The sequence below is a fragment of the Felis catus genome, chromosome A1 (genome assembly GCF_018350175.1).
Source record: "Felis catus isolate Fca126 chromosome A1, F.catus_Fca126_mat1.0, whole genome shotgun sequence".
Taxonomy (NCBI): Eukaryota; Metazoa; Chordata; class Mammalia; order Carnivora; family Felidae; genus Felis; species Felis catus.
In genome coordinates this window covers 2,334,115-2,358,508 of record NC_058368.1, presented here as the reverse complement: position 1 = coordinate 2,358,508, position 24,394 = coordinate 2,334,115, and the positions used below count along the sequence as shown (strand labels likewise).

At 39.6% G+C, this 24,394-nt stretch overlaps 1 protein-coding gene across 1 annotated transcript in view; it reads left to right on the top strand.

The window, feature by feature from the left end:
- The window catches only part of MICU2 (mitochondrial calcium uptake 2), a 138,825-nt gene that overhangs the window by 88,325 nt on the left and 26,106 nt on the right, over positions 1 to 24,394 (top strand). Inside the window, exon 7 of the mRNA XM_045040216.1 lies at positions 19,027 to 19,089. Coding sequence (XP_044896151.1) covers positions 19,027 to 19,089 — 63 coding nt within the window. The remainder of the gene's footprint in view (positions 1 to 19,026; positions 19,090 to 24,394) is intronic.

Sequence of the window (24,394 nt, the reverse complement as noted above, 5' to 3'; positions counted from 1 at the left end):
CAGCAATATACTAGAAAATCAAATCCAACAGTATATTAAAAGAATAATTCACCACAATCAAGTGGGATTTACTTTTGGGGTGCAGGGCTGGGGGTTCAAGATCTGCAAATCAGTCGACGTGATATGCCATATTAATAAAAGAAAGGATAAGAACCATGTGATGTTTTCAATAGACACAGAAAAAACATTTGACAAAATACAGCATCTTTTCTTGATAAAAACCCTCAAGGAAGCAGGGATAAAAGGAAAATACCTCAACATCATAAAGGCCATATATGAAAGGCCCACAGCTAATATCATCCTCAATGGGGAAAAACTAAGAGCTTTCCCCCTGAGATCAGGAACATGACAGGGATGTCCACTCTCACCACTGTTATTCAACATTGTATTGGAAGTCTTAGCCTCAGCAGTCAGACCATACAAAGGAATAAAAATCATCCAAATCAGCAAGGAAGAAGTCAAACTTTCAGGCTTTGCAGATGGCATGATACTTTATGTGGAAAACCCAAAATATTCCACCAAAGAAATTGCTAGAACTGATACCTGAATTCAGCAAAGTCACAGGATACAAAATGAATGTACAGAAACCTATGGCATTTCAATACACCAATAATGAAGCAACAGAAAGAGAAATCGAGGAATCAATCCCATTTACAGTTGCACCAAAACCCATTAAGATACCTAGGAATAAACCTAACCAAAGAGGTGAAAGGTCTGTACCCTGAAAACCGTAAAACACCGATGAAAGAAATTGAAGAAGACACAAACAAGTGGAAAAACATCCCATGCTCATGGATCAGAAGAAAAAATGTTAAACTGTCTATACTACCCAAGGCAATCTACACATTTAGTGCAATCCCTATCAAAATAACACAGCATTTTTCACAGAACTAGAACAAACAGTTCTGAAATTTGTATGGAACCAGAAAAGACCCCGAATAGCCAAAGTAATGTTGAAAAAGAAAAGAAAAGCAGGAGGCATCAAAATTCCAGACCTCAAGCTGTATTATAAAGCTGTAATCGTCAAGACAGTATGGTACTTGCACAAAAACAGACAGAGATCAGTGGAACAGGATAAAAAACCCAGAAGTGGACCCGCAACTGTATGCAATTAATCTTTGACAAAGAAGGAAAGAGTAGCCAATGCAAAAAAGACAGTTTCCAACGAATAGTATGGGGAAAACTGAACAGCGACATGCAGAAGGAACCTGGACCACTTTCTTACACCATACACAAAAATAAACTCATAATGGATGAAAGACCTAAATGTGAGACAGGAAACCATCAAAATCCTAGAGGAGAACACAGGCAGCAACCTCTTTACCTCAGCTGTAGCAACTTCTTACTAAACATGTTGCTGGAAGCAAGGGAAACAAAAGCAAAAATGAACTGTTAGGACTTCTTCAAGATAAAAAGCTTCTGCACAGTGAAGGAAACAATCAACAAAGCAAAGGCAACCTGTGTCATGGGAGAAGATATTTGCAAATGACATACCAGATAAAGGGCTAGTATCCACAATCTGTAAAGAACTTACCAAACTCAACACCCAAAAAATAAGTAATCCAGCTAAGAAGGAAATAGGCAGAAGACATGAATAGACATTTCTCCAAAGGAGACACACAAATGGCTAGCAGACACATGAAAAAATGCTCCACATCACTCATCATCAGGAAAATACAAATCAGAACCACAATGAGATACCACCTCACACCTGTCAAAATGGCTAAAATGAACAACTCAGGAAACCACAAATGTTGGTGAGGATGCAGAGAAAGGGGAACCTTCTTACACCATTGGTGAGAATGCAAACTGGTACAGCCACTCTGGAAAACAGTATGGAAATTCCTCAAAAGTTGAAAATAACTACCCTACAACACAGCAGTTGCACTACAATACAGGAATTGCATTTATACAAAGTATATAATAATACTGATTCGAAGGGGCAAATGTACCCTATTGTTTATAGCAGCACTATCAACAATAGCCAAATTATGGAAACAGCCTGTGTCCATCAACTGATGAATGGAAAAAGAAAACTTGATGTGCATGTGTATATATGTATATGTGTGTATACATGTGAGTAATGTATGTATACACACATATACATACATGCACATACATCAGAATATTACTCAGCCATCAAAAAGAATGAAATGTTGCCATTTGCAATGACGTTGATGGAGCTAGAGTGTATTATACGCTAAGCTAAATAAGTCAGTCAGAGAAAGACAAATACCATATGATTTCAGCCATATGTGGAATTTAAGAAACTAAACAGATGAATATAGGGGAGGGAAGGAAAAATAAATAAGATAAAAACAGAGAGGTAGGCAAGCTGTAAGAGACTCTTAAATAGAGAACGGAGGGTTGCTGGAGGAGAGGTAGGTGGGGGGATGGGCATTAAAGAGGGTACTGGTTAGGATGAGCACTGGGTGTTTTATGGACGTGACGAATCACTAAATTCTCCTGCAGCCAATACATTATATGTTAACCAACTTGAATTTAAATAAAATCTGGGAAAAAATAATAACTTGTTGAATAAAGATATAGCCACAAAAAAAAATAAAATAAACCCTTTATTCCTCTTCCTATCACTAGAATGAATATACAGCCCAGTTTGTTCAAATGTAGACAGTCCAGTGGTTACTCGTACTAACTGCAATTATTTGTAGTGCCCTCCTTCACTCTTACAAGTACCTGGTTTAAATAATAAATTACACGGTTAATATTAAAAAAAAAAAGAAAGGAAATACAGAATCGATGTCCATAGATAAAAATTATTCTTCTGAGATGCTTGGCATTTAAAGAAGGAAATTAATCTGATACCAGTTTAAGGTAGGAAACCAACTGTCTGCACAAGTGACACCTGAAATAGTGTCATACAGGGTACCATTACGCTCCGCCTACCTCAGTCTACCTCAGGTACAAGAAGAGGACATATTTAAGATTATTAGGTAGAGCCTAATAGTCATGAAAAGGCTGTTCTATATGAAGGTAAATTCCGTTATGTTAATTAAACTGTCAGCACGTTCACAAACCATAAATCCCTCAGACATGGATGAACTTTCTGCTTTTATCTTGGGCAGTAGCAAAGCATGGGGAGCCAGACCTCAGAGGTACTGCCTCCACCATCGTACATCCCTAGATGTGTGATGTCGGAACTAATTTTCCACAGTGGGCACAATGGAGCCTCTGGTAATATCACTGTCATACTTACAAAGACCAAAGTTCCGATTCATTACAGTAATGTTTGATGAAACCCAAGTCTCAATGACAAAGCCTGCAGATAAAGAAGACACTGAACATGAAACTGAAAAAAGACAATAGAAGGCACGTTGGTTTTCTTCTTTGTGGTCTTCAGGTCTCTTCTCGCAGTGAAACATAGTTTCCTACTCCAAGAGACTAGGCAAGTCTCTTTTACTGCATATACAGCCTTCACGCCTAAGATTGTTGAGCATACCTACTTCAGAAGTTTTGGGGGGCACCTGGGTGGCTCAGTCTGTTAAGCATCCAGCTCTTGATTTCGGCTCCGGTCATGATCTCGCAGTTCGTGAGTCCGAGCCCTGCATCGGGCTCCGTGCTGACGGTACAGAGCCTGCTCGGGATTCTCTCGTGAGCTCTCCCTCCTCCCCTCCCCGACTTGTGCACACTCGTGCTCTCTCTCTCTCTCTCTCTCTCTCAAAGTAAATAAACAAACATTTTAAAAATAATAAAATTGGGACGCCTGGGTGACTCAGTTAAGCATCCAACTTCGGCTCACATCATGATCTCATGGTTCATGGGTTCAAGCCCCACGTTGGGCTCTGTGCTGACAGCTCAGACCCTAGAGTCTGCTTCAGATTCTGTGTCCTCCTCTCTGTCTCTCTGCCCCTTCCCCGCTCTCTCTCAAAACTAAATAAACATTTAAAAAAAATTTTTTTAAATAAGAAAAGTTTTTGGATACTTAACATAACCTAACATGCTGAATTTATGCAACACTTTCTAAATACTACAATTTTTGCCTTAAATATTTGGAAAATTCTTAGATGATCAACTTATGAATTAAGAAAAGAGCGTGTTATAATATGTCACTGATTTTTTTTTAAGTGTAAGGTTATAAAGGTCAAACTTCTAAGCCTATACAAGGTTCTTTATGCTTATCATAGAAATAAAGCAGTAAACTTGATAACTCATGGAGCATAATATAGTCATTTAAAATAACTGCATAAAGGGGTGCCTGGCTCAGTTGGTTGAGCATCTGACTTCAGCTCAGGTCATGACCTTGTAGTTTGTGAGTTCAAGCCCCACAATGGGCTCTGTGCTGACAGCTCAAGCCTGGAGCCTGCTTCGGATTCTGTGTCTCCCTTTCCCTCTGCCCCTCCTCTGCTCACACTCTGTCTTTCTCTCTCTCTCTCAAAAATAAATAAACATTTCAGGGTGCCTTGGTGGCTTAGTCGGTTAAGCCTCAGACTTTTGCTCAGGTCATCGCCTCGCAGTTCATGGGTTTGAGCCCTGCATTGGGCTCTGTGCTGACAGCTCGGAGCCTGAAGCCTGCTTTGGATTCTGTGTCTCCTCCTCTGTCTGACCCTCCCCTGCTCATGCTCTATCTTTCTGTCTCTCAAAAATAAATAAACATTACAAAAAAATTTTTTTGATAAATAAATTAAATACCTGCATAAAGAAAATTGGGGGTATAGGAAAACCCAAACTTACTTCCTCCCGTGGACACCCCAAGTCTGTGGCTGCATATGGATCACTTGCCTCTGAAAAAGATCTGAAACGAGTTGAACAGCTTCCCCACACTGAAAGATAACAAGGCCACATGAAAACGGATGGGAGAGGAGGAGTGTGTCCCTGAGGGGGTTCGAGCCCCACATCAGGCACCCCAACGCTTGGAAGCTACACTGAAGAGGTGAGCTCCCAAAACATTGAAAACCAAGGGGACATGCATTCAAGAGATCCACAGGGCTGTAGAAAACTGAGACTCTACTCTTAAAGAACTCGTGCACAGACTCACTCACCCCAGGATTCAGCACAAAAGCAGTAGGTTGCAAAGTGCTGAGGCCATCGATGGAGGAAACTCACTGGCCAGTCTTCAAAGCACCTGCTGGAGGAGCAGATGTAGGTGGAGGGGCTCACAAGCACGAGACTTCTGTCTCATTTTAACTCGCTTCTGCTGTTTGCCCCACTCGTGCACTCTCCCGTGGCCCAGCCCTTCTAAACGTGGCAGTGGGCTTGTCCTGTTATGCCAAATTGACAGGTGTGTGCGGTCCACATAAGGGATGCCCCTTAAATGCCTGGCTCTGGTGGCCACAGAGGATTGAATTTGGGGGGCCCACATGACTAAAACAATTGAAGAGGCAGTTCTTGACAGGCCACCACTCCCAGGGCACTGTGCAAACAGCTGACTGAAGCACATCCCCTGTCTTCCTGTGACCACTCCAGCAAGATGAGATACAGCTGTTTTGCCTCATACATAGAAACAAATACAGAGTCAAACAAAATGGGGAAAAAACAAAAACAGAGGAATGTGTTCCAGATAAAAGAACAAGATAACTCCAGAAGAACACCTTAACAAAATGGAGATAAGTAATTTACCTGATAAAATGTTCTAAGTAATGGTCATAAATATGCTTGCCTATCTTGTGAGAAGAATGGATGAGTGCAGAGTGAACTTCAACAAAGAGACAGAAGATACAAGAAAGTACCAGACAGAAGTCACAGAGCTAAAGAACACAATAACTGAACTGAAAAATACCCTAACGGGGCTCAAAGCAGACAAGATGAAGAAAGGATAGGTGACCTAGAAGACAGGACAGTGGAACTCACCCACACAAAGCAACAAAAAGGGAAAATAGTTTAAGGGACCTATAGGACAACAAGCAGAAAAACATTCACATTTAGGAGTCCCAAAAACAAGAAAGGGATGTAAAATTTTATTTGAAAAAATGACTGAAAACTTCCCTAACCCGGGGGAGGAAACAAACTTCCAGTTCCGGGAAGCACAGAGAATTCCAAATGAGATGAACCCAGTGGTATCCATAAGACCGATTATCTCTGAAATGTCAAAATTTGAAGATACAGGGAGACTCTTAAACGCAGCAGGAGAAAAACAACTTGTATGTACAAGGGAGACTCCACGGGACTGTCACCAGATTTTTAAGCAGAAACTTTGCAGGCCAGAAGGGAGTGGCATGATATTCAAAGTGCTGAAAGCAACAAACTTTAACCAAGCATACTTTCCTCAGCAAGGTTGTCATTCAGAATTGAAGGAGAGATAAAGAAGTGTTCAAATACTAAAGGAATTCGCCACCATGAACTGGCCTTATAAGGAATTTTAAGGGACTTCTTCAATCTGAAAAGAAGGGGAGCTAATTGGTAACAAGGAAACATCTCAAAAGAAAAATCTCAATAGTCAATGCAAATGTAGTGGACAGATCACAAATCTGGCATGAAGCTTAAAAGAAAAAAGTTAAAATAACTATAACTACAACAATTAGTTAATGGGTATACAAAAGAAAAACATGTTTAATGTGACATCCAAAACCTAAACTGTGCAGGGGGAGGGGAGTAAAAATGTAGGTTTTTAGAGTGCAGTCTTAACTTGGTATCAATGGTATTTTACTTGGTAAAATAGACTGATATATATATGTTTTACACACACGCACGCACACACACACACATATATATACATACATACACACATGCATACAGGCTGATATATGTAAGCTTCCTGGTGACCACAAAGCAAAAATCATAGTAGATACACAAAAGACAATGAGAATGGAATCTAAACACTAAAAGATGGCATGTAACCATGAGGAAGAGAGAGAAGAAGGAAGAAACAAAGAAGAACTACAAAACAACCAGAAAACAATCAACAAAATGACAGTAATAAATACCTATCTATAATTACTTTAAATGCAAATGGCCTAAGTTATTAAGAAAAGATATAGAGTGCCTGAATGGATTTAAAAAAAAAGAGAGACCCATCTATATATCACCTACAAGAGACACATTTCCGATCTAAGACACACAGACTGAAAAGTGAAGAGACGGAAAAAGATAGTTCATGCAAATGGAAACCAGAAGAAAGATAATAAGTAGCTTTACTTACATCAGACAAAATAGACTTTAAAAGAAACTTTAATAAAAGACAAAGATGGGCATTACATAATGATAAAGTATTCAATCCAGCAAGAAGATATAACATTTGTGCACTGAACATAGGAGCAACTAAATATATGAATATAAATCTATAAAGCAATATTAACAGACATGAAGGGAGGAATCAACAGCAATACAATCATAGTAGAGGACTTTAATACCCCCTTTACATCAGTGCAAAGCCCATCCAAAGTCATTAAGTAAACATCAGCCTTAAACAACACATTAGACCAGATGAACTTGATATACACAGGTATTCCATCCAATAGCAGCAGAATACACATTCTTCTTAAGTGCATATGGAATATTCTCCAGGATCGGTCACAAAATGAGTCTCAAATTTAAGAACATTGAAATCATATCAGGCATCTTTTCAGGCCACTCTGATATGAAACAAGAAATCCGTCACAAAAACAAAACTAGAAGAATCACAGATGTTTGGAAATCGAACAGTGTGCTACTGAACAACCAATGGGTCAATGAAGAAATTAAAGGAAAAATAAAAAAAATACCTTGAGACAAATGAAAATGAAAATACAAACAAAGCAAAATCTAACTTTATGGTAATACGGGCCTGTCTTAAGAAACAAGAAAAATCTTAATCTAACTTTACACCTAAAGGATCTAGAAAAAGAGGAACAAAGGAAGCCCAAAATTAGTAGAAGGAAGAAGGAGGAAAATAATTAAGAATCAGAGAAGAAATGAATGAAATGAAGACTAGAAAGACAATAGACGAAATCAATCAAACTAAGAGTTGGTTCTTTAAAGAGAACTACATGGGGTGCCCGGGTGGCTCAGTCGTTTAAGCGTCCCAGCTTCGGCACAGGTCATGATCTCGCAGTTCGTGCGTTTGAGCCCCACATCGGGCTCTCTGCTGTCAGCTCGGAGCCTGGAGCCTGCTTCGGAATCTGTGTCTCCCTCTTTCTCTGCCCCTTCCCCACTCTTGCTTTGTCTCTTCCTCTCTCAAAAATAAATAAACACTAAAAAAAATTGTAATAAAAATAAAGAGAACTAAAAAATTGACAAACCTTTGGATAGCCTCATCCAGAAAGAAGTGCTCAAATAAGTAAAATCAGAAGTGAAAGAAGGGAGGTTACATCTGATACCACAGAAATAGAAGGAATCGTAAGAGACACCTATGAAGAATTATGCTCCCAGCAGACTGCACAACTAGAAGAAATGGATAAATTCCTAGAAACATACAATCATCTAAGTCTGAGTCATGAAGAAATAGAAAATCTGAATTGAACTGATTACCAGAACAGAGACTGAATCAGTAATCAGAAACTTTTCAACAAACAAAAGTTCAGGACCAGATGGCTTTACTGGTGAATTCTCCCAAACATTCAAAGAACATTTAATACTTGTACTTCTGAAATTCTTCTTTTAAAAAATTGAAGAGGAGAATGCTTCCAAACTCATTTTACAAGACGACCAACATTATCCTGGCACTAAAACCAAACAAGGATATGGGGCGCCTGGGTGGCTTAGTCGGTTGAGCGTCCAACTTTGGCTCAGGTCATGATCCCGCAGTCTGTGGGTTCGAGCCCCACGTCGGGCTCTGGGCTGACAGCTCGGAGCCTAGAGCCTGTTTCGGAATCTCTGTCTCCCCCTCTCTCTCTGCCCCTCCCCTGCTCATGCTCTATCTCTCTCTCTCTGTCTCAAAAATAAACATGAAAAAAAAAATTTTTTAAACCAAACAAGGACACCACAAAGAAAGGAAGGAGAAAAGGAAAAACAGAAGGGAGGGAAGGTAAGAGGAAAGAAAAAGAAAAGAGAAAAGGATAGAAAAGAAAAGAAACAAAAAGGAGAAAAATCATAGGCCAATATCCTCGATGAACATAGATGCAAAAATCCTCAACAAAATACTATCAAACTGAGTCCAGTAATACATTAAAAAATATCATAATCATGTTCAAGTGAGATTGATTTCAGGGGTGCAAGGATGTTTCAGCATCTGCAAACCAATTTACATGGTACACCACATCAACAAAATGAAGCATAAAAATCATGGAATCCTCTCAACAGATACAGAAAAAGCATTTGACAAAATTCAACATCGACTTAGGATAAAAAGTCTCTACAAAGTGGGTATAGAGGGAACCTACCTCAACATAATAAGGCCAGATATTACAAACCCACAGCCAACATCATGCTTAATGGTAAGAAGCTGAAAGCTTCTCCTCTAAGATCAGGAATAAAACAAGGGTGCCCACGCTCACTACTTTTATTCAGCATAGTATTGGAAGTCCCAGCTGGAGCCATCACTGCCGCTGTACGTGGACAGCACTATTTTATGTATAGAAAAATACTAAAGACTTTGTTGGTCAGAAACAAATTCAGTAAGGGTGAGGATAGAAAATCAGCATACAGGAACCTGTTGATGTTTTTGTACACTAACAATGAACTCTCAGAAAAATTAGGAAAAAGTTCCAGTTAAAATTGTATGAAAAAGAATAAAATACCTGGTAATAAATTTAACCAAGGAGGTGAAAGACCTGTAATCTGAAAACCACAGTACATTAGTGAAAGAGATCAAAGAAGACACAAATAAATGGAAAGATATTCCATGCTCATGAATTGGAAGAATTAATATTGCTAAAATGTCCCTATTACCCAAAGCAGTCTATAAATTGAATGCAGTCCCTACCAAAATTCCAGTGACATTTTTCATGAAAACAGAACAGTCCTAACATTTATTTGGAACCACAGAAGATTTCTAATAGCCAAAGCAACCTTGCATAAGAAAATCAAAGCTGGAATTCTCATGCTGCCTGATTTCAAACCATTGCAAATCTACACTATAATATTGGCATAATAGCAGATGCATAGATCAGTGAGACAGAAGAAAGAGCCCAGGTATAAAGCCATGCATATGTGGTCAGTTAAATCATGACAAAGGAGGCAAGAATATATAATCAGGAAAAGACACTCTCTTCAGTAAATGGTACTGGGAAAACCGGACAGCTACATGCAAAAGAATGAAACTAACTATACCACTCTCTTCCACCATACACAAAACTGACTCAAAATGCATTAAAGATTTGAATATAAGACCAGAAAGCATAAAACTTCTAGAAGAAAACATAGGCATTTAGCTCCTTGACATTGCTCTTAGCAATATATATATATATATATATATATATATATATATATATATATATATATATATATATTTTTTTTTTTTTTTTTTAATCAGACTGCAAAGGGAATGGCAACAAGGTATAAATAAACAAATGAACTACAGCAAACTAAAAGGCTTCTTGCACAACACAGGAAACCATCAACACAACAAAAAGGCAGTCTGTTGACTCGGAGAAAATATTTGCAAATCATATTCTGATAAGAGGTTAATATGCAAAATGTGTAAAGAACTCATTCGGTTCAACACACACGCAAAAGCAGAAGCAAACAATCTGTTTTAGAAAATGAGCGGAGAATCTGAATAAGCATTTTTCCAAATAAGACATGCAGATGGCCCACAGACACAGGATAAGATGCTCAACATCACTAATTATCAGGGAAGCACAAATCAAAACCACAAGGAGATACCACCTCGCACCTGTCAGGATGGCTGTCGTCAGAAAGGCAAGTGGAAGTCCTGGCAAGGATGTAGAGAAAGGGAACACTTGCGCGTCGTCGGCGCAGATGTAAATCGGTGCAGCCGCTGAGGAAGACAGTATGGAAGATTCTCCAAAAACTAAACTCAGAACTATTACATGATTTCGGCAGTTCTACTTGTAGGTATTTACCCCAAGAAAATGAAAACACTAGTTCAGACATCTGTTTGTCTCAGCGTTGTTCACTATAGTCAAGCTATGGAAACGACCAACATGTTCATCAGTGGATGAATGGCTGAAGAAGTACTACGTGTGTGTAATGCAGTATTACCCAGCCGTGAAAAAGAAGGCCGTCTTGCCTTTTGGGCCAACATGGATGGACCTTTAGGATATGTTCATGCTTCGCGAACTAAGAGAAAAACAAACACCACATGGTTTTACTTATACGTGGGATCTAGAAAACAAAACAAACGAACAAACAAAACAAGACTCCTAGACAGAGAGAACAGATTGGTGGTTGCCAGAGGAGAGTGGTTGGAGAGGTGAGTGAAACGGGAGAAGGGGATCAAGACGTACAAATTTTCAGTCATCAAATAAGTAAGTCATGGGGATATGGTATACAGCATTGTGGCTGTAGTCAGTAACATTGTATTGCATATTATGTAACTCTGTATGATAACAGAGGAAAACAAGATTTATCGTGGTGATCATTTCACAGTATATACAAATATCAGGTCATTATGTTGTGTACCTGAAACTAATAGGTGCTATGTCAGTTATACCTCAATTTATTTTATTTTTTTTCCATCGTAAGTGCACTCCTTGATCCCCATCACCCATTTCACCCATCCTCCCATCCATCCCTCTCTGGTAACCATCAGTTTGTTCTTTATAGTTAAGAGACTGTTTCTTGGTTTGTCTCTCTCCTTTGTTTTTTTTTTTCTTTGTTCATTTGTTTTGCTTCTTAAATTCCACATATGAATAAGATTGTAATTATACCTCAATTTAAAAAATTACAGCATAGAGTAAAAGGACATTTACGCTAATTATTTGAATAATTATTTCATTTCCATGGTCATTCTATTAGGAAGCTTAAACATGTAACATTTTATATTTGAAATTTTATTCAACAAACCTGACAGTTCTCAGATCAGAACATATTTAAAGGGTATGGGATATTTGTTTTGTTTTATAAATTATCTGAATGTTTCTCCAGTAAATTTTACTTATTGCTGTTCCTACCATAAGTTCTAATGCATAATGAGAGCAAGTGATGAAAATTACTTTAATCCCCAAAACATAGATGTAACAAAGCAATACGGACAGCAAATACAAAAATAGCAGGAAATATGTTAATATAAAGCCTCTTAAAAATGTCCTAAAACATGCATTTCCTCCATTTGTGCCTTTTGGGTTATGCAGTCTGTTCACGTTTCTTTAATATCCAGACCTAGAAACTGTGAAGTTGTTGCTTAATTCTCTATCCCAAAAACAAGTAAAATGCAACTCTCTGAATAAGCTGTTTCTGTCAGATAATAATAATACCAGCAATGATCAAAGCTGGCAGTGGATAATCCACTTAATCTTTACCTTGAGAGATAGCACATCTGCTTGTTTGGGCCGAGTGCCAGGGCTTTAGAGCAATTTCTTTAAACAATAGCCTAATGACAAGTCTGTTTACTAGTGTGAATTTCTCCGTAGGTGGTCCTTTCATTTCACATCGATTCCATACTGGCAGGAAGGCTTTTGCTCTTCATATAGTAGTGTTATAACTTTATCACGCTAAATACACCTGCTAGAGTTACTAGTAAGTACATGTAAAAGCCTTCAGTAGAATTTATTCTTCTTGATTTTCAGTTCATGTTCTTGTTTCGGAATTTAAACTCTCATGATTGTGAAAGCAAAAATAAGTTAAATCAACCCTATATACATTTCTTCATTTTCGGCCTGTAATTGAGAATCCGGATCAATATAAATTTAAATAGCTTGGCAGTACTTCAGTAATCCTAGAGTTTGTATTTGGTGAATGTGCTTGTGTATTCTGACCACTTTACTTTCTTTCTGTGTCTCTCAAAGCACCCTGATTTCTGCCACAAACTGTCGTTTTCCGTCTGCCTAGAACGTCCTATCCCCATTCCTTTGGTAGCTTTTAGCAGGCAGATCTCAGCCCCAATGTCAGGTGCTCGCAAAGAACCACCCAGAATCAACCTAGCAGTGACCCAGCAGTCTCAGAGTCCTGTTACCCCACTTTTGTTTTATCTCACTCTAGTCCTACGCTTGACGTTGAAATTCTCTTACTGATTTGTTCGCTGTTATCCCTAGTCCGTTAGAATGGAAGTTTCGTGACAGCAAGGATATTATCTGTCCTTAACTGCTATATTCTCAACGCTTAGAACAGCACTTTCACTGCATGCTAGGCACTTAGCGTGTTGCTAGCATGAGTCAGTGTCATGTACAGCCATTTCAGAAAGTGTCTGAGGAAACCAGAGAGTCCGTCTGGCAGAAGAGAATGCCGCCGACCTTTGAACAGCGTGGGTCTGAGCTACACAGGTTCAGCTACACGCAGATTGTGTTCACAGCGCTGTAGATGTACTTTCTCTTCCTTACGATTTTCTTAATATTTAAGAAATACTTAAGAATATCTTTAGCTTACTTTATTGTAAGAATACAGTGTAGAGTGCACACAACATACAAAATACGTTTATGCTATCAGTAATGCTTTCAGTCAACAACGGGCTATTAGTCAGTAAGTTTTGGGGGACTCAAAAGTTATGCGCAGATTTTCGACTACACAGGTTTGGCACCCCAGCCTCTGTGTTTCTGCTCTTTCAAATGGAGCTTTTACTGTAGAACGAAATATATAGCAGTATAGTCTTCAGACCACAGTGAGACCTGGCGTAAGCCTCTCTGAGTACAGACTGAAATATGGCAGATGCGACACTAGCATGACCAGGGGTTCTTTTTTTATTATTTTACTTTACATTTTTTTGACCGTCGCTGACACACAGTGCTACATCAGTTCCAGGTGGACAGCACAGTGCTTCAGCAACGCTGTGTTACGTTGTGGCCGCTCACCCTGAGTGGAGTTAACCACCTGTCATCATGCCGTGCTATCACAGTGCCATTAAGTGTATTCCCTTTGCTTTTATTTTCATGACTCACTCTTTCCGTAACTAGCAGCCTGTATCTCCTGCTCCCTTTCGCCCAGGTGCCGTCCCCCCATTGCCCTCCCCTCTGGCAACCATCAATTTGTTCTGTGTATTTATAGATCTGATTCTGCTTGTTCGTCTATTCATTTGTTTTGTTTTTTAAGTTCCAATATAAGTGAGATCATACGGTGTGTCTTCCTCTGACTTACTTCACTTAGCTTAATACCCTCTGGGTCCATCCATGTTGTCACAGATAGTAAGATCTTGTCCTTTTTAATGCCTAAATAATATTCCATTGTATGTTTATCCCACATCTTTATCAGTTCATCTGTGGATGGACACTTGGGTTGCTTCTGTATCTTGGCTATTATAAAGAATGCTGCACTAAACATAGAGGTGTACATATCTTTTCAAAGTAGTGTTTTTGTTTTCTTTGAATGAATACCCAGTGGTGGAATTATTGGATTAGGTGGTGTTTCTGTTTTTAATTTTTTGAGACACCTCCATACTGTTTTACCAATTTACCTCCTAAAAAATTCTCATTTCAGTGAACTAATCCTATTTGCTTTGTTTTGTTTGTAACTATGTAATGACTGTGTGAAGATGATAACAGCTATATTAAATGTCATAATAAAAGAAATGTTTTAAGTTTTGTACAAAAAAGTATAATCCTTATGGGTAACATCTGTTTTTACTTTTAAATTGTTACCTGTATGATAAACTTTGAATAATTTTCAGTACTGGATCTAATTTTGGAACTTGAAGACGGTCCAAATTACCAATGTTAGAAATGAAAAGAAGATAACACCACAGATTCTGCAAATATCAGAGGACTAAAATGGAATATTGTGAACAGCTTATTCACATGTGACTGTAAATTTGATAATTCAGATGAACTGGACAAATGCCTTAGAAAAAAAAAAAATACTTACCAAAACTAAGAGATGGAAATCTGAATAGCCCTTTACAAATGAATTTAATTTATCAAAAACTTTCCCACAAAGAAATGTTCAGGCCCAGATGGTTTTACTGGTGAAATCTATCAAGCATTTAAGGAGGAAGAAGTGTCAGATTTTCACAAAGTCTTGCAGAAAATACAAGAAAGTGGAACAATTCCCTCTCATCACTGGCATATCCCTGATAACTAAAATTTGGCAAAGATCTAACAAGAAAAGTAAATTATAGACCAAATTTCATCATAAACAAAGATACAAAATACTTAGATAGAGCAAGACACATTGTATATTATATAAAAAACGCACCAAAATCAAGTGATATTTATGCAGAGAATAGAAATTTGTTTAATGATTAAAAATCAACTCAGTTCAATCCATCAGATCGACAGTAACGTAGAGATCAACATGACCCTATCACTATATGCATATAAAGCTTTCAATAGAATAAGCACGTTCATGACAAAACTCAGCAAAGTAGAAACAGAAGAAAACTTTTCCAGTCTGATAGAGGGCGTTTACAAAAGGCTTAAAGGTGACATCATGATACAAGATTAAATACAGGGGCGCCTGGGGGGCTCAGTCAGTTAAGCGTCTGACTTCAGCTCAGGTCATGATCTCGCAGTCTGTGAGTTCAAACCCCGTGTCGGGCTGTGTGCTGACAGCTCGGAGCCTGGAGCCTGCTTCACATTCTGTGTCTCCCTCTCTGTCTCTGCTCCTGCCCCGCTCATGCTCTGTCTCTCTTTCTTCTCTCAAAAATAAAGATTTTTTAAAAAAGATTAAATATGGAATGTTGTCCCTTTATGATCAGAAAGAAGGCAAGGATGTATTTTCATATCTCTTCTATTCAACATTTTACTGGTGATTCTAATGATAATAGCAATACAGGTTAGGGGGAAAGGGATAGAAGATTGGAAAGGAAGAAGTAAATTTGACTTTATTCACAGATAACATGATTGTGCGTAGATAACTCTAAGTGATCAACAAGAAAAGGAAAGCCTATTATAACTAAAAGCAAATTTAGGAAGATCAATATGGAGAAATCAATTGTATTTCCATATACTAGTAGCATAGTTGGAAAATGAAATGAAAATCAGTTCTTTGCATGACATCAAATAACATAAAGTAAGTAGAAACAAATTTAACAAAAACCGTTCACCAAAAACTTCAGACATTGCCAACAGAAATTCAAAGAGACTTAAATAAATGGAGGAATATACCATGGAAATGGTTAGAAGATTCAGTAGTGTTAAGATGTCAGTTCTTCCCAAATTGGTCTAAAGATTTAACTTTCCCAAGCGAAATCCCAGCAGGCTTTTTTTTTTTTTTTTTTTTGGTAGAAAGTACAAGCTGATGTTAAAGCGGATGTGCAAAGGCAGAGAACCTAAAACACTGCAATCAATTTTGAAAAATCAGAACAAATCTGGATAACTCACACTCCCTGACTTAAGACTTACTGCAAAGCTACAGTAATGGTAACAGTGTGATATTGACTTAAGGATGGGCAAGTGGATCAATGGAGGATAATAAAGAACTGACACTTAACTTAGATGGTCCTTAATTCTCAATAAAGTCTCCAACCCAGTTCATAGAAAAGAAAAGGTCTTTTCAATAAATGACCCTAGAACAATTGGATATGTATATGAAAAAAATAGTTACGACCCCTGCTCACACCATATGTAGGCATAGCTTGGAGACACCTCCCCCCTCTCTCTGTCTCTTCTCACCTCACACTCTGTCTCTGTCTCTCTCAAAAATAAATAAATGTTAAAAATTTTAAAAAAAAAGGAAGAAAATGAATAGGTGAACTGTAGGATGGGAGAAAATATTTTCCAAACATATATCTGACAAAGGACTCATTCAGAATATATAAAGAACTCTTACCACTTAATAACTTAGAGTTCAGAAGGAATTAACTGTTCCCCTCCTAGGAATTCATCCAAGAGAAATACTAAAACATGCATTCACATACATAAAATAAGAATTATGCAAGAAAGTGTATGGCAGAGATCTGCTGTACAAACATAGTGCATATAGTTAAGACTATGGTGTTGTACATTTAAAAACTGAAGAAGGGCACCTGGGTGGCTCAGTCGGTTAAGCATCAACTTCCACTTAGGTCATGCTCTCACGGTTTGTGGGTTCGAGCCCCGCATCGGGCTCTGTGCAGATAGCTCAGAGCCTGGAGCCTGCTTCAGATTCTGTCTCTCTCTCTCTCAAAAATAAACATGAAGGGGCACCTGGGTGGCTCAGTCGGTTGAGCGTCCGACTTCGGCTCAGGTCATGATCTCAGTTTGTGAGTTCGAGCCCCGCGTCAGGCTCTGTGCTAACAGCTCGGAGCCTGGAGCCTGCTTCAGATTCTGTGTCTCCCTCTCTCTCTGCCCCTCCCCTGCTCATGCTCTGTCTCTCAATAATAAATAAACATTAAAAAAAATTTTTTAATAAAATAAACATGAAAAAAAGTTTAAAAAAAAAGAAGGTACATCACATGCTAAGTGTTCTTAGACCAAGGGAAAAGGAAACAGGGACACGAATCTTTTGGAAGTGATGGGTATGTTTATTACCTTGATTGTGGTGATGCATCTCAGATGCATGCATGTGTCCAAACTCATCAAGAGGTTTATACATCAATGTGTGCAATTTTTTGTATATTAAGTATACTTCAGTAAAGCCGGGGGTGGTGGGGAAAGAAAATTTACGGGAGCTTGATTCACAGTAGTCAAACACTAGAGACAATGCAAACATCTGCCAACAAGTGAATGGACAAGTAGTGATCTATTCAGACAATGGGACACAACTCAACAATAAAAACAGACTACTTCTATTCAAACGTAAATGAATCTCAAAACCGTTATGCAGAGAGAAGGTTGATAGCACAAAAGAATACATACTATCATTTATTTGATATCATTTATTTGAATTTCTAAAATAAGTGAAACTCATTTAGATGGAGGAAAACAATCAGAACTCTCCTATTCCTCTGTGGGGATGAAGAGAGAAAGGATTGACTGAGAAGAGACACAAAGAACTTTCTGAGAAAATAGAAATGTTCTATACCAGGGTAGGAGGATGGGTTACTCAGGTATATCCACTTGTCAAAATTGTATGGCCATAATTTGTACATTCAATGTATATAAATTTTTCCTCAAGAGCTATAAATAACAATTGAAAAGGAATTGGGAATGGGCAGAATCCTGATGATTGTTGAAGGTGAATAATGTGCGGTTTATTACAGAGTTCTCTTGGCTGTGTTTGAAATTTTCCCTCATAAAAATTTTTTAAGGTAGTGCAGTAAGCTAAGGGAGAAAGATATTGAAGTTGGCATTGTACTATTTGATTGTCAACTTAAAAAATAAGGGTAAAACAAATGAAGACTTTTCAACACTTTTCTCTAAGGTAAGTATGAGGGAGGAGATGTGGAAAAGTTTGAGGGACTTAGAGATAAACTGTTTACCTAAAACAAACATCATAGAGGCAGCCGAACTTGAGATGATTAATTTGGAATTTACCAGTGTTCAGATTATTAACAAAGAAGTAGCCTAGGAAAAAAAATGAGTGAAGGTTTGTCTCCTAATCCGTTCAAATCCATAGTTTCAGATTTTGTCTGCATTTAATTTTTGTTTTAAACCTTTTTTTTTTTAATTTGCTTTCCTTTTGAGGATTGGTACAAATGACTCTGAAAGGTAGGTTTCTAAATGTACTCAGTCTCAAGGTACTGTTGACAATTTTACTAATGACAGAAATGTAGGTTTTTAAATTATTTTGATGCTTTATGAGTGCATATGGGGAAGAAGACCATTTGTATGATATAAGTGGCTTTTTAAGAGCTACATACTTGAAAATGTGGCCATAAATTATCAATGATACAAAAATTAATTATGAATGAAAATTCTGTTGAAGAATTTGGATAATTATGAAATTCTTATAGAGTGATACCTTTAGAATATGTATGTATTAAGTAAACTAGATTTCTTAGGAGGAAAAAATGATTCAAATTATAAAAATGGTAACATTAATACTTGCATATCAGTTTTTCCTTCGATTCCTACCTGATTTAAGAAGAAATAAATAACGCTATTAGCTATAATGCAGAAGGAGTTTAAGTTAATATTTAACGACTCGTATATGTTTTAAAAGGAAAACTTAGTATCTTTTTCTTAGACTATTTTGAAAAGTCCAGTAGATACACATCTGAATTCATGTTTGCCATCTTTCCAGCTGCAGAAGATCATAAGTAAACAAGATGATTTGAAGACAACAGCCAATGAGACGGAGTGCCAGGTATGTGCAGATAAACTCATATTTCCAGACAGATGATATTTACAGTAGCTTCTCTATTTGTTACATAAACATCCCGACAGAGTTGGGAAACTTATCAGTAACTATATTTGTCCAAACACCTTGAAGCAATGCGCTGCTATCCTGTAGGAAGTCAGAAGGCAGTTACCGTGTGTTAATTGGCCAGTAGATTTACACTGGCTTTTAATAAACATGGTTAGTAAGTTCCAAAAGCAAACATTGTAGGTAAATCAACACAGTTAATATGGTACAAAATGTTACCCTTTATTTATTTTTTTAAGTTTATTATTTTTAGGAGAGAGAGAGTGAGAGCAGGGGAGGGGCAGAGAGAGAGAAGGAGACACAGAATCGGAAGCAGGCCCCAGGCTCCGAGCTGTCGGCACAGAGCCCGACGCGGGGCTCGAACCCACGAACCGTGACATCATGACCTGAGCCGAAGTCAGACCCTTACCCGACTTAGCCACTCAGGCGCCCCTAAAATGTTACCCTTTAAAATAAATGCCATACTCTATACCAGAAGCATGAAGTAGAATGTGTTTTGATGTGGCTTATATTAATGGCACTGAATGTTTAATAACTGACTAGTTGTTAAGGTATATGAAAAGTAAAGGTTAAGACTCTAAAGGTCTAGGGAATAAAATATGTAGCATGGGGAACATAGTCGTTTCTTGATGGGGTCGTACGGCGACAAGTGGCAGCCATGCTTGTGGCGTGGCATAATGTGCAGAGACGTTGAAGCCCTGTGGTTCCCCGAGACTAATGCAACATCGGGGGTCAACTAGGCACAGATAGACAAATTCAAAAATGAAAACGAAAATACTTCAAAGAACGTACGTGAAAGAAACTATAACCACGAATTTTAACTGAGGAACATAAGAGAAGATTGGAATACATAAAAAGAGACGTTATTCTTAGCTAGGAATAGTGAGCACTGTACAGTGGCCAGGTCCCACGAAATCAATCTGTGAATTCCATACAGTCTGGGTCAGAACTCAACGGCTGAGAAATTGGCTTGGGTTTGGCGTGTTTGGGTTTTGGGTGGATTTTGGGCGATAGTGGTTAGAGAGGAAGTGGATGCAGGTAAGAGGTGTTCAAAAACTTTGCAAAATGGTCCTTAACTTCATCTAGAAGAATAAACATGAGAGGGAATAAGAACATTCTGGAAAATGCAGGTAATGAGAGGGATAATGAAGTGGTGTAGTGAGAAATAGAATGGTCAGAATACAAACCCAAAGACATATGCCTGTGGGTATACAATGTAGATATTTTAAATCAGTAGGAAAAAAACGAATTACCAAAGTACTTTTCAGCGACCCAGAAGCCTGGAGGTCTTCCCTATCTCTCCTTACCCCTCCCATCCAGTTAGTCACTAGTTGCTGCCTCCTCCACCCTTTGGCTTCTGTTTCCACCACTGTCATTATCAGACCAGCTTCATTTCCCACTCGAGTTACTGCAGGGGCCTCCTGACTGACCTCTCTGCATCCACCTGGGTCATTTTTTTTCAATTCCTCAATTTATTTTTTAATTTACATCCAAGTTAGCATGTAGTGCACTACTGATTTCAGGAGTAGATCCCAGTGATTCATCCCCTTTGTATCACACCCAGTGCTCATCCCAACAAGTGTCGTCCTTAATGCCCCTCCCCACTTAGCCCATCCCCCCTCCCACCACCCCTCCAGCAACCCTCAGTTTGTTCTCTGTATTTAAGAGTCTCTTCTGTTTTGTCCTCCTCCCTGTTTTTATATTATTTTTGCTTCCCTTCCCTATGTTCATCTGTTTTGTATCTTAAATTCCACATATGAGTGAAGTCATATGATATTTGAATGTCTCTGACTAATTTCAGATAGCCTAGCATAATACTCTGTAATTCCATCCACGTTGTTGCAAATGGCAAGATTTCATTCTTTTTGATCACTGAATAATACTCCATTGTGTGTGTGTGTGTGTGTGTGTGTGTGTGTGTGTGTGTGTATATATATATATATATATATATATACACATACATATACATACCACATCTGTATCCATTCATCCGTCGATGGGCATTTGGGCTCTTTCCATACTTTGGCTGTTGTTGAAAGCACTGCTATAAACATTGGGGTGCATGTGCCTCCTTGAAACAGCACACCTGTGTCATTTCTAGTTCATTTTTCACATTATAGACAGGTGACCTAAAAGCACAAGTAAAATGTGACTGCCCTCAGGCCAGCCATTCTTCCAGCCTCCAGCTGTCCCATTTTCTCTGTAGTATATACCACAGTGGTTAAGAACTCAGGCCCAGGAAGACTGTTCAAATGCTGCTTCATCTGTTAATAGCTGTGTGGCTCTGGGCAAATTAGTTTACTTCTCTTTGCATAAAATTGAGTTTCTTCATTGTAAAGTGAGAATAATAGTAATCTACCTCAGGTGTTTTTGAGGACTAAATTAGTTAATATATTTAAATCTCTTAGAACTATGCTTAACACATAAGCGATATATATGCATTTGCTATTATATTTATTATTACTGCTTTCTACACCCCAGCCATACAGCACCATGCTCTGTTGTTCCTGTTTGCAAAGTTTATTCCCACTTCTCTTTATTTGTAACTTTTTTATTTATTTCGAAAGAGGGTGCCAATGAATGAGGGGCAGAGAGGACAAGAGAGAGAATCTTATGCGGGCTGTGCTCTGTCAGTGCAAAGCCCAAAGCGGGGCTCGAGCTCACCCGCCGCGGGGCTTGAACTCATGAGCTGAGATCGTGACCTGAGCAGAAGTCGGATGCTTAACCGACCGAGCCACCCAGGTGCCCCCCCACCACCACTTCGTATTTTCTTAACTTCAGTTCAAACCTTAGATCTCCATTTAAATGGTATTTTTCTTAGGAAAGCCTCCCCTGAGCTGCCCTCATAGCTCCTTGAATTTCTTCCCAATACTTCCGTGGTTGGATTACTATTTTTAATAACTTGTTTAATGCCCAGTTACCCAAGAGGAACAGGAAACCATGGAGCCCCAAGGCCTGGCATCGTGTCTGACACATGATGGGCATTCACTACATCCTTGTATGTGACTGACTCCTGGGGTGACTGGCTAAACAGTTCTGAGTGTGCATATCAGTTCTCATAGCAAAATAAATTCCAAAGAGATCAAAAATAATGTCACAATCAAACTGTGGAAATGCTTTAGAACGGGTGGGGCTCTTCTCTCAAGATAGCAGCGTAGGAAAATGCAGAACTCAGCCCATCCCACACAGACACGAAACCCATAAGTGCACATGGGCCATTTCCCTCGGAGGAAGATCTGAAACCGGAAGAACGGCTTCTCCACAACAAAAGACAGAAAGACCGCATTGAGCTGGGTGGGAGAGGCAGAGACAGGGTCTCACCCCAAACCCCACCCCGACGCTGCAGCATAACAGTGAGGGTTCTCACCAGTCCAGCGCTTCTCCCAGAAAGTGATGGGCTGGTGTCCCACTTAAGACACCCCTGTCCCTGGGACCTGACCCAGAGAGACGAGCCCCCAAAACATCTGGCTTAAAAAATGCAAAGGGCCGACATCCAAGGGCCCCGAAGTGCTATAGGAAACCGAGACTCCCCTTTTAAGGAACTCACGTGCAGTCTCGCTCTACCCACGACCCAGCAGAAAAATAGCAGTTTGGAAAGCACCACGGCTGTAAAAGAAACCAGTTGATAATCTAAGAACATCTGTTGGGAGAGCGAGGGACCGTTGAAACTCTCCCCGGGACAGAGGTGCTGGCAGAAGCCAACTTTGCACTCTCCACCTACCCTGCGAGCACCAGTGGGTGGGCTCAGAGGCGGCACCCTCCTCCTGCGTTGCTAAGAGGGGTGGGGGCAAGCAGTCACCATACCATCCCACTGCCTCGAGGAAGCTGGGGAGCACACAAGGGTTCGCTGCCCCCCTCCCTAGCCGGGGCAGGCAAGCACAACATCCATGGCATCCTCTCACTCCCTAGATAAAGCTGGGGAGTGGAGACAGTTGCAGCACTCCCCCACTGGCCGGGCCGTCATTTTCCCGGCTTAAAGCCAGCACGCGTGCACAGACAAGAAGGTCTCCCACGACATTCCTGAGGTCCACAGGTGTATAGTCAAGACATTTTCCCCTGCTTGTCTGAAGCCAGCAAGCATGCCCTACCCCGTACACCTTGCCTAGCTAACGCCAGCAGGTGCGTGCAGTCCACACGGGGGCCACCACTCAATCACCTGGCCCTGGTGGCGAAGTGGCCAACAATCCTGAGCTCCACAGGAACGCTAACACAGTTCTTGGCAGACCGCCACCATCAGGGCACTGCATAGACAGCAGACTGAAACACAGCCCGTCTTCTGGAAAAAAGGCCTATGTACTTAGCTCGGCGCTTCAGTCTAAGGGACAGGCTTCGGGTTTCCCATGCATATATAGATTAAGGAGGTGCTCCCAGAGAACCTAAGCAGGGGCACACCATCCTTGCACACCCCCTCGGCCTTCCAGGGCTCAACTCTGGGAAAGGAGCTTTTACACTTATCTGGAACCCCAATTTTTTACAGCTGCCACCCAGGGGGCACCTCTAAATCTCCTGGTCTGGAGGCAGCAGGGACTATGATTGTAGCCCCACAGGACTATATATACTTTTATATTTTAAAACTTTTTTTTTTAAATGTTCAATTATTTTTGAGAGAGAGAGACAGAGCACAAGTCAGGGAGGGGCAGAGAGAGAGGGAGACACAGAATCCGAAGCAGGCTCCAGGGTCTGGGCTGTCAGCACAGAGCCTGACGGGGGGCTTAAACTCACAAACCGTGAGATCATGACCTGAGCCGAAGTCGGACACTTAACCGACTGAGCCACCGAGGCACCCCTATACTTTTATACGTTAAAAGCTGCTGCCTAAGAGTGTGCTTCCAGTCAACCTGAAACTCGGTGTAAATGAGATTCCTCTCTTGGAACAGGCAGGTCTTGGCACACCCTAACACCGGGGACATATCAAGAACGAATCAGGTGGTTTAGACAATTACAAAGGTTCAAGAGACAGCAAAGAGCAAGGTTGGAAGAGAAATTTCATCACCTACACAGGGCACTACTTGAAGACTGAGAGCTGTTTCACCTAATACATAGAAACACACCGAGAGTCAAGCAAAATGAAGAAACAGAGAACTATGTTCCAAACAGAAGAGTATGACGAGACCTCAGAAAAAGACCTTAATGAAATGGAGAAAAGTAATCTAAAAAAGAATTTAAGGTAATGGACATAAAAATGCTCATAGAACAGGTCCTGGGTGGCTCAGTCAGTTAAGTGGCCAACTTCAGCTCAGGTCAT